We start from the raw sequence: 11,251 nt of genomic DNA, 5'->3' as shown, positions 1-11,251 counted from the left end.
CATTAACTCGTGTGTAACACACTCAAAAGGCCTTCTCCTGATCAAAGCTGATTAGGACTGAATGCATAGAAAGCGATCCTTGATGTAGTGGACTGAGTCTCTATTTAGGGCAAGTCTATCTGAAATCACGCAGCCGCAGATTCAGGTCTGGTCCGGATGAAGCATTTGTCAAATAACAGTCTTTAGCTGGTTGGCTAGTACCTTGGAGAGGATCTTGTAACTCACATTCAAAAAAGAGATGGTATGCCAATTTGTAAGATCACATTTCTCCTCCTTCCACTTTTAAAATATTGTGATCATTACCTCCCTCAATGACAAAGGCATTCTGCCCTCCACCACCTTCTATTCGTACATCTCTAGCAGGTACGGCCCAATGAGGTCCCAGAGAACTACATATAGCACTGCTGGGAGACCATCAATACCCAGGGTCTTACCTGGCCTAAAAGATTTAGCAGCAGAGTACAGCTCCTCAAGCACCAGTGGAGCGGCCATGGCTGTTTTACCTACATGGAACCATGCTATTTTTGATTTAAAAAGTATCTTTATTTTGTATAAAGGTACAAAAAACATACGATAAATTACATTCAAGTGTACTGCACCGCAGTGCGGCTGTAAGCACAATACACTGAAAAGAATAATCAAACATACTTTTTAGTACATTACAAGACATACATTACAATATATACGGTACAAGTTTCTTTTCCACTCTCACACGCCAGTTGTCTGCCTTTAGGCTGAAAGAGACTGCACATTTTGACCTTAACATTTCCCACCAGTTAGACATGCAATAAAAATAACTATGCTATTTGTTTTTAATTGAAGATAGAGTTGCAGTGCAAAAAAACAGTGCTGGGGGCTTGGGCCTTTGGACCCTTCCATAAAGGGAAAAAGTCCCATTCCTCACCATCCCCGAAACAAAAAGGCCCCTTAAGGAATCACCTCAAGGATGAATAAACTTAATTCCTTCTGACTCAGCCCAGATAACAGGGTTTAAGTACTCCAAACTGATAGGACAAGCTTCTAACTGTAAGTTACTCTTTTATCATCAGACCATGCATCAACTATATTAGCTATATGATACAATGGATTATTTCAATATAGACCTCCCTGGAACTTTACTCCATCATCATTTACATTGTCCTGGGAAATTGTCTTTGACTTTTCTACAACAATCAGAAAAAGACCCATGAGAAACTCTCTTCATCCAGTATTTAGAGAGATTATAAGTGCTCTCATTTGTTTTTGGTTGTATTTTGATTTTTGTTGGTTCTGATTCATTGATTTGCATATGTATGTCTTTACTAGTATTCTAGTTCTGGGCAGAACATTCTGTTTATTTATGTTTATTACAACACAATCTACATATGTATTATTTTGCTTTGGATTTAACAACCCCATAGTGCATCCTCATTGCCACAACAATACTTTACACTTTGTGCCCTGGAACCTTTGTTCTTAAATTGAACCACTTGGGTGGTTGGAGTTCCCCTCCCGTTCTTTCATTCCCTGAGTGGCAAAATACCACATCTTGACAATAAGTAATTGCAGATCCCCCTCCGCATTACCACCAGACTGTAGATAAAACAAAACATAAAACCTCCCGTAAAGTATATATATTTGGTATCCCCAGGGCCAGGGGAGCACGGCAAGCTTGGTAAGAGTGCGCCACGCTTATCGGGGTGACCACTCTACACAAATCGGTTATCAGGACCAACATTTGGGTATAGAGAATTGATCTTCAATCAAGTACGGGGGGAAGGTGAGGTTGTGGCCACACATATCGTGTCAAGCCATGCCCCCTCGTCTCAACATCGCTATTTTCAGCCTACTACAGTGGGAGCTGGGCCAGGATGACACTATTCTCCTCGATATTCTGGGACAGTAGGCAACTATAAAAAAAAAAAGCATATAGTTTGTAAATTGTATTAATTTTGTGAAAGTAGCTAAGGGAAGAATAGTGAAAAACAGCACTTTAAAAAAACCGTCAGTAAAACAACAAGAAATTAATTTGACCAACTATAGCACCAAAAGATAGCCCTGTCTACAATGGGGAAAAAAATGGCTACAGTAAAAAAATGAGAAAGTTTATTCCCGGTCATACAAAAAATGATGGCCTCCGAGGTGCAATGCTAACACATAAATTCTGGTTCACATTTAAAATATTATATATATTATTTGCACTGGCTAAGATCTACAACGTTTTAAAAAAAAATACTAGAATCAGTGCAACTCAACGAAGTCAATCTATAACAGCAATGCATTGTAGGGCTGTACAATGGAAAAGAAAGGCGCAGCGTTACACCGGGAAAACTACATGATAACCCAAGACAACCTGCAGGATGTGTCATCTGCACATCCGAGTCTACAACCAATGGAATGGTGCCTTATTTCCACAACTCCAGCCAATGGAAAAGGAAAGTGCTGGCGGTGGGAAGTGACGTCACGTGCCCCATGTGAGCAGGCTGGGATTGCAACACATGCAGCAGCGGCGAAGCGAGAAGCCGGTTTCTACGTCACATCTGGGAGCTGGGGCTGCCTCCATTGAGATCAGACTTCGTGGTCGCCACTGAAAGCCAGGAATAAGGGTACAGGTAAGCCTAGCACACATGTCGCTGATGAGAAGTATCGTACGAGAGCGCCTGACTAGAAGTAGGATGTAATGACTGCGTGCTGTGACCAACCGTTGGGTTTCTGTTGAGCAGCTCTCGGCTCCACACTACAGGAGGAGAGAAGATGGCGGACGATCCGAGTGCGGCAGACAGGAACGTGGAGATATGGAAGATCAAGAAGCTGATCAAGAGCTTGGAGGCGGCCAGAGGGTGAGTGTGAGGTGTTGGTACGGGTGCGGACACGTACATAGCCGGGAGTTAATGTTACACTGGCAGAGGCCGCAAGCCGGCGACCACGCTGCTCCTTACCCCTGGGTCAGTGTCCACCTGTGTTTTCAGCTGTGAAGCAACCTTTTTAAATGAAGTAAAACAAAATATATATTCCCTAATAAGCATTGCTTTAGTAGATTTTTTTTAAAGTGTGAGCATTTTTCCATGCCTGGTGTTTAAGGGTTTTAGTTTCTTAATATATTATCGTAGATTATCCTTTGCAGTTTTCTGAGTAGGTCAGCAATTGTGTTGTGAGCTTCGACTTTAATTTGAAATGCATTTAACATTTTTAATCCATAGGATAAAACGTGTGTTTCACATACACATCTATATGTACGGTTCTCTAAAGGCGCTGCAGACCTTCTGTTGTGCCTTATAAATGAAAGTTCATAATAAGATTAATATATTTATATAGATAACTATACAGGTCTTCTCATATAATGATGTGATTGTTTTGCAATGAAATTGTGTTTCCTTTTCCCAACCACACTTTTATCTGCAAGGGAGATTTTCATATAACATGATATCAAAAGATTAGAATAAGACCTATTTTGTGTTTGTTGGAGGGAAATGTTTGCCTATTCAGAAGTCCAGGCAATATGTTGGTTAACCCTCCTTGAGAATGTAGCTAACCCTTTCACCAGGAATCCCAGATATAATTACGTTCCTTAATGACAATTATTGCTAAGTCACTATTTCCCTTCTGCTGTTAGTGATCCTGTTCAACAGCTTTTTTTTAAACTGTCTACCTTCTGTTTTGGTGCTGACACCCCCAGAGTTTTCCATGTATGCATGTGAGAAAGTTAGTTCTGGAACACATCTGCTCTCTGTGTAAAGAAGTCCTATCTTCGGGCATGCAAAGTAAATGCAGGGCGGAACGTAATAGGCTTTTACATATAGAGTGGAGGTGTCCCATATCTCTCCTTCTAATTTGCCAGATTGCCATGCACAACCCCCAATGTGTGTTTATCGTTATGGAGAGACACCTGAAGGAGGTAGCTGAAAAGCTGATGAATAGGACTGCAAACTATGTTAAGAATAACTTATCAGTTTTTATTTTTTTAAACCTATTCATCCTCAAATTCTGCTGACACAAAAAAAGCATGGCGTGGCTTGGCTGCATTCTCATGAATAAGCTTTAATTCATCGTTTACAATCTACCACTTTCCTCTCAATGCTTAGTCAGCATGTTAAACTTTTCAAAGCAGACTGCAACCATCTATCAGAACTGAAAAGTATTTGTAAACCGTGGTCTTATTATTCGGGTCAATTGGTGCAGAGTTGTTTGGTCTAGCTGTTTGTCAATGACCTCCCATACAAATAGTGCTTTCCGCCTGAATGATTTTTAAGTCCTGAAAGATTCATATTCATCTTTGGTGGTCAGAGAAGCCCGATCTAGATAGAAATTTGGCTGCATGGACAGTATACAGAGCTACAGAATTTTGGCAGGCAAAATGGGTGGTCAATGCCTCTTCCTAGTGCATGCATCCTAATTCTTCCTGTCAGGGTCAGAAGTCCAGCGCATGTAAGTTTTATATTTTGAATGCAGGTTTGTTTTTTACATACACAAGTGGTTATTTGCAGCATTCAAGATATGTTAAGGAGAATAACAAAAACGAAGCACAAAATACAATTTGTTTATATACTTTTTTATGCGGACGAGTTAGGTGGCTTAGGCTAGGTACACACTGAAGAATTTTCCGACCGATGTGTTATCTATGACTTTACTTTCGACCAAAGGTCCGATCACTCGGATGATTCTACCTCTCCCCCTTCATTCCCCTTCCCTGCCTCCGTTCCCCCTACTCTTCCTCTCTCCACTGCGTCTCTCTGTCTGTCCACCCCACTGCTTAGATTGTACGCTCTTCTGAGAAGGGCCATCTTTCCTCCTGTTTCACCACTTCTAGCTCTGCTCTCCAGCTACTTAGCCCTCATTGTACGCTCTTCTGAGCAGGGCCATCTCTCCTCCTGTTGTTTCACCACTTCTAGCTCTGCTCTCCAGCTACTTAGCCCTCATTGTACGCTCTTCTGAGCAGGGCCATCTCTCCTCCTGTTGTTTCACCACTTCTAGCTCTGCTCTCCAGCTACTTAGCCCTCATTGTATGCTCTTCTGAGCAGGGCCATCTCTCCTCCTGTTTCCACCACTTCTAGCTCTGCTCTCCAGCTACTTAGCCCTCCTTCTCCTCGAGGACCCTCCACCTCCCGTCCCGTCTCGCTCCCACCTCCCCTCTGATGGTCTCCCTGTCTTCCGCGCCCTCCCTCTTGGGCTCCGTCGTATGCGGATCTTCCCTCTCCCTTCCCCCGCCCTCTCTAGCTGTATATTGAGCTTACTGTTTACTGTGCTGTCTCGCCCTGTGTTGTAATTCGTTTGTCCCTGTATGGCGCTCAGGACACCTAGTGGCGTCCTATAAATAAAAATTAATGACTAATGTGTACACACAAGTTACGTTTTAGACAATTCATGAAAGATCGACCGTCCGGGCAGCGACTTTTCACAGCCATATTGTCGTGAGCAAAGATTAGAAATTTGTACACACTGAAACGACTTATGAGGTCCATGTAACGATATCCCCAAGAAATTTAAGTAAAGGGCACTGAGGTTTGGGGTGGGTACTAATGAGCATGCTCATTAGTACCCACCCCAAACCTCATAAAAAAGATAAGGTAACATGTTTTCTTCATACATTTGTTAGCATGTGTACAGTGTACGTTTGTTCACAGATAAATGTAATATACATATTTTGCATTTTTATTAATGTGTATTGAGTGTACACTAAAGTGGCACATAGCTATAATTAAGGAGGGAGACATAAGCAATACACCTGTTAAAAAAAAAAAACACATTTCATTTGTAACACTACACTAACAAAGGTTTCTAATTAAAATGGTAGGCATATGCTGTACGCATTAATGCAATAGACACCTGCTATTGCTTTACAGCTAGAAGCACTTAACTACCAAATGACTGACGTGCGGACACCGCGCCACGTGGGATTGGTACAGGTATGAGAAATTAACATACACATGCCCCCAGAGGAGCCGCAGCTCGAGGAACTATCGGCAGTTGCTCGTGGATTGATCGGAAACTTATACACACTACATGATCGTTGGGTGGATTGGTTGAAAAATATTAAACGGTATAACCAACCAAATGAGCCAACAATCGACACTTTGGAACGACTTTCGACCATCGTGTCACTACACAAACTAACCCGACTTCCGACCGAACGGTTGTATGTCAGCTAATTTGCCCGATTATTGGACGGAAATGCTCAAGTGTGTACCCAGCGTTAGTGTTGTAGCATGGAATAGTGCACTTACAAAGATGCAGCTGATTACAAGCAAATTGCCAAGTATGGTAATTGGGTTTTCCATGCCTGAAGGGGTTCGGAGCAGTGAAGTGGAAGACCTATATTGGCTCTTTTCTGTGGATTGTTGGAGCCTCTGTAACTTGGCACATCAGTCGTTAAAATCAGTTTACACAGTCTTTATGCTGGTAGTGTGAGAGGCCAGAATAAACCATACCCTTCTTTCCAAGCCCTTTATAACTGTGCTAAACATTACCATGGGTGCCTACCTTCAAGTATAGACTTTGTAAAACCTTCAAACACATCTAGAGCACATTTATGCAACCAGGCTTGCTGGATGTGTAGCACCAAAACAGCTGGGGAGCCTTATGTTACTTTAGTATTCTGTAGGCATGAAGGCTGAGTGGACCATAGAATTATTCTTATACTTGTGTGGAAGGGTAAATGTGTATTGAATGGAGGCAATGACATTTAAGCAGGGGAATCCTATAAAGATGGGTTAAGGAATTTAATGATGCTGGTGACGCCATCCCTTGTGATATTACGCAGTGACATCTTTTCTTATAAGACTCATACGTTTATACCACTCTCATACTGCCGCCCCGGCAATATCCCGGGTAGTTAACCCGGGATATTGCCGGGACACAGGGCAGTAAAGATAACAAGATTCCCGGGTCGGGCGGGTTCATACTGCACCTGCCCGATCCGGGTTTTAGAAAAAAAAAAAAGTGTTAAAAAAGATTTTAATTAAAAAAAAAAAATACATAAGAAATGTTTACTTAACTTATTTTCAGCCAGCGGTGTCTCCGGTGCGTTGCAGGCTGTCAGGGGGACCTCTGGGTACTAAAATGACGTAATTTCTAGTCCATTAGAAATTACGTCATTTTAGTACCCAGAGGTCCCCCTGACAGCCTGCAACGCACCGGAGACACCGCTGGCCGAAAATAAGTTAAGTAAACATTTCTTATGTATTTTTTATTAATTAAAATCTTTTTTTTTTTTAATTTCCACTTTTTTTTTTTTTTTTTTTTTACAGTATGAATGGTGAGGCCCGGGAATTACACGGGTTGCACCATTCATACTGCAGGCTAGCGGGGTCCAACACGGGAATTACCCCTCGCAAAATCCCGGGTCTAAGTCCCGGGATTTTAGACCCGGGATTTTGTGGTTGGACTATTCATACTGCACCAAGACCCGGGTTTTTCAGCGTGCCTCTGCAAAAACCCGGGTTTTTGGTGCAGTATGAATGGGGTATTAGTGTCTCTAGCTAATGGGATTCACTGGGAGCTGGAGAAAGAGCTCTCATTCTGTGCTTTACAACACTAATGTGTAGCACAAAACTTCATATTGTGTCTAGGTCCTATAGATGTTATGATGCTGTATGGGCTTTTAATTGCAGATGTACCTGAAATTTCAGTGGCAATACCTGTTGACTAAATCCCATTTGTCTGCCTGTGCATGTGTTTGAAGTAATACCCCAAACCAACAGTTTACTACCTGGCATCAGGTGTTAACTAGGTCATCTTGCACGTGCCTGATGCATCTTCTGGTTCCTTGTTACTGCTGCTAGCAGTGTGTTTCCTGTGGACAACAAACTGTCTGCAGAAATTATAATTTGGCTTGAGTGAGTGTCTGCTTCACTCTCCTCATGCTGTTCCTTCCCACCTCCCTGATCAAGTATAGTGTGTTTCATTGACAAAATGCTGCTAGCAGTGCAGCACTGGGTATGCACAAGATGTCAGGACCTGCTGCACCCCCATATAATGACCCTTTTGGTAAGGGGTATAACTTCTGAAATTCCAGTCAAAACTGAATTTTTAGTTTTAAGTAGGCATCAGTTTTTAAATATATAGTTTGGTCTGTTGTTATTATTATTATTATTATTATTATCATTTATTTATAAGGCGCCACAAGGTTTCCGCAGCGCCGTACACAATACAAACAATGGACAGTACAGGGAATAACGGTACAAAACAATAAACGAGTAGTACCAAGACTTCAGAGGCTCCAGGCAAGGCAAATATATGGAGGTTGGAGCAGAAGAGAAGGTAAAAAGACAGGAGGGAGAAGGGCCCTGCTCATACGAGCTTACATCCTAAGGGATGTTGTTAGTCACTATGCAAGTGATTATTCCTGCATGATTTGTTATCTTATGTGGCCAGCCATAAAACAACCATTTCTAATGAAACGCAGAACAGATTGTGCTATTGTAACCCCATCCCAAGCATACTGTGCATTTTAATTATTCTAAAGTATCCAAAAAAAAAATTCTCCCTCATGAACTCTCTCAAAGTGAGTAGTGTTCTGTCCTCTGCTGATGAGCAAAGCAAATTAAGCATAGCATTCAAAGGTATTGACCAGAGTGTTTGCCTCTTTATGACCAGACCAGTTTTTGTCTTAGAGATTTGGATTTACCAATAGTTCTCCACTGTATATGACTGTATTTAGGAGATGAATACTGTACTTAACAACTGAGGGTTATCTCCTCTGTAGCAAGTTGCCATGTTAGAAGGTGGGTGCTTCTCTAAACAGGCAGACACTGACAATGCTTTGCTAATTGCTAAAACAATGTTCCAGTACAAAGGAGGAGGGTGGGGGCACAGATTTAGAGTGGAGCATCCAAGCTTCACTTTAAATCTCATGGTGAAATGAAACATGCCCAGTATTTGTGTGCTACATGCTGTCCTGGGTAATCTTTCCTCCTGCATCTCCACCCCATTACAACATGGTTTATCCATATGTAAATTTGCACCCTTTAGCTGGGTTGCTCCTAACCCTAAATAAGGCCCACAGTCTACAAAAACTGTATTGATTCATACACAGGGTCAGAACAAAATCATTGGATTTGCAGATATCATTGGCCCTAAGGTGTTGACCTATATCTGATCCTATTAGACTATATTATAAAGATGTGTGAGTAGCTTCAGCTGTTTGTAAGGTTATAGGCAAGTAATAATTTTTAAGAGCTGCAGTGAAATGTCAGGTTCATGCTAAACAGTGAATTTAATTTTTGGCTTTGCCAATCTTTTTAAATTAACTTTATTGAAATTCAATATAGAGACTATCTCTATCATAGCGTTTGTGGTGCTTAAATTGTGTCTTTGTTTGGGGAAGTTGGATTTTGTGACTTTTTCTGGGACTCCAAGTTGTTTTTTGGCTTACAGAACTGCTTATGATGACCGCAGTATGTATTCAGAAGCTGTAGGACAAAACTACACATTTGAGACGTAGTTGAGATTCAGGGTTTGGGGTGATTTTACACCCAATAACAGACTTCCTGGCTGTAACATGTATGGTTAAATTTGATATGGACAAATCTTTCTGTGCAAATATATGTAACGGGGTGATCGGCTAGTTGCAATTTAAAACACCAATAGAGGAAAATATTTGACAAGAATAAATGTACTTGTGTTATCAACAAAATGGGATATTTGAAACTAATGGTAGAAGTTAAAGCACTTTACCTGACAAATGCCCCAGATTAACTACTTTTGATAGAATGGCTATGTTTGATATTATGTTTAGTAGACAATTCTCACATCGTTAAACCGCTCAAAAATTTGAACATGTACCTATGTTAAATGGGAAAATATGCTACTGCTTCAAATACAAAATTAGACCCTTCCATGTTTGTAATCATATTAGCGCTAACAAACATTTTTGGTACACAATCTCCTGTATATAATATTATGCTTATAGAAAACAGAACCTCACTTGCTGTCCTTTTTAACAGCGCTTTTTTTTTTTTTTCTCTCAAGATGGCCACATGAACACTTTATTGCTAGGCTGTTTACAAAATCATTAAAAAATACCGATATCTGTAGTGCCCTAGTAAAAAGATTATATACAAATTTTATAAGAACAGTAATTCGTCTTCACCATGAAGTATATTCAGAATTTCCCTCCTTATAAAACTTGAATATGATTCTTTTACTGGGGTACTACAAAGATCAGTATATTTTTTTTCTTTTTTTATTAACCTGCGAACTTGTCAAATCTCCCATTTGCTGATATTTTGACGGTCATATTTAAAACAATTTTATTTAGAGCCAAAATTTGTTGGGTTTTGCCTTTAAACTCTTGTTATGCTACTGTACAGGCCTCATCAGGGCCAGCCATCTTTGTCGTTGGCAGGACACACTCTCAACAAGCAAGTTATTCTCCCTTTCCAAGTGCCCCCATCTAGCCCAAGTGCAGCAGGTAGTCCTTCCCAATCAGCAGCCTATTAAGCCTGAGGTCAAAACACTACTAAATGAACTTTGCCAGGGCTCTCAAATGTCCTGCTTTAACTTGTCAAGTGAGGCCAAGAAACAGGTGGATTTTAAAACTGCCTGCCCTGTGTTCTGATAATTGGAGCCTATTGTCTGAAACAGTCCTGTGAATGATGTAGAATTATTAGTGTTCTAGAATACTGATTCTCCACAAGGACACATGCTCAAGAGGTAAAACTGATAATGCTCTCATTCAGTTGTAGAGAATACAGGTTACTAATAAGTGTCATTTTGACAGGCTTTGGTTCATTTAATATATAGATGGATAACTACATATTTTGAGGAGGGGGAATGCAGGGAAACAAAAGTGAGAAGAGTATCTGAGCAGGATATATGTAGATATGGGAAACGTTGCATAAAACAACAAAATATTACATCTTTATAACAGACCCAATATCTGCAAACAAGACATTAAAGCTACAGTGTATAGAAGAGAGCAAAGCCTTCGTAACTGACATATATCACATTATCAAGAGTAAGGTTGTAGAATCATGTCTGGAATATCTTAGAATGAAGGCGCTAATCATGTCTACCTTCTTACAATTAAAATAACTAAGCTTTAGAGGTCTCCCATTTATTTTATTGTAGTGTTTATAATGCAAAAGCAAGCAGAGCATTGTGATACTGTTTTTTTATTTATTCATTCAATAATCCTTTTATAGAAGCACTTTATAGTGAAGAAAAATAAGAGGTATTTGGGTATGAGAATACCTGAGCCCACGAAGTACTTGGGAGACTAAAAAGGGTACAAATCAGACTAACTGTGACTGTCCAAATTCAGTCTTTCATGATG

General features: G+C 40.6%; 1 protein-coding gene across 1 annotated transcript in view; it reads left to right on the top strand.

Moving 5' to 3' along the window:
- The first annotated feature begins 2,434 nt into the window (after nucleotides 1-2,434).
- Nucleotides 2,435-11,251, top strand: part of ETF1 (eukaryotic translation termination factor 1) — a 28,809-nt gene continuing 19,992 nt past the window's right edge. The window contains exons 1-2 of the mRNA XM_075209787.1: nucleotides 2,435-2,591; nucleotides 2,703-2,819. Of these exons, the coding sequence (XP_075065888.1) occupies nucleotides 2,734-2,819 (86 nt within the window). The 5' untranslated portion in view covers nucleotides 2,435-2,591; nucleotides 2,703-2,733. The remainder of the gene's footprint in view (nucleotides 2,592-2,702; nucleotides 2,820-11,251) is intronic.

Source organism: Mixophyes fleayi, chromosome 4 (assembly GCF_038048845.1).
Source record: "Mixophyes fleayi isolate aMixFle1 chromosome 4, aMixFle1.hap1, whole genome shotgun sequence".
Lineage (NCBI taxonomy): Eukaryota > Metazoa > Chordata > Amphibia > Anura > Limnodynastidae > Mixophyes > Mixophyes fleayi.
The sequence above is the reverse complement of the archived record's forward strand: the minus strand, read 5'-3'. Positions and strand labels throughout refer to the sequence as shown.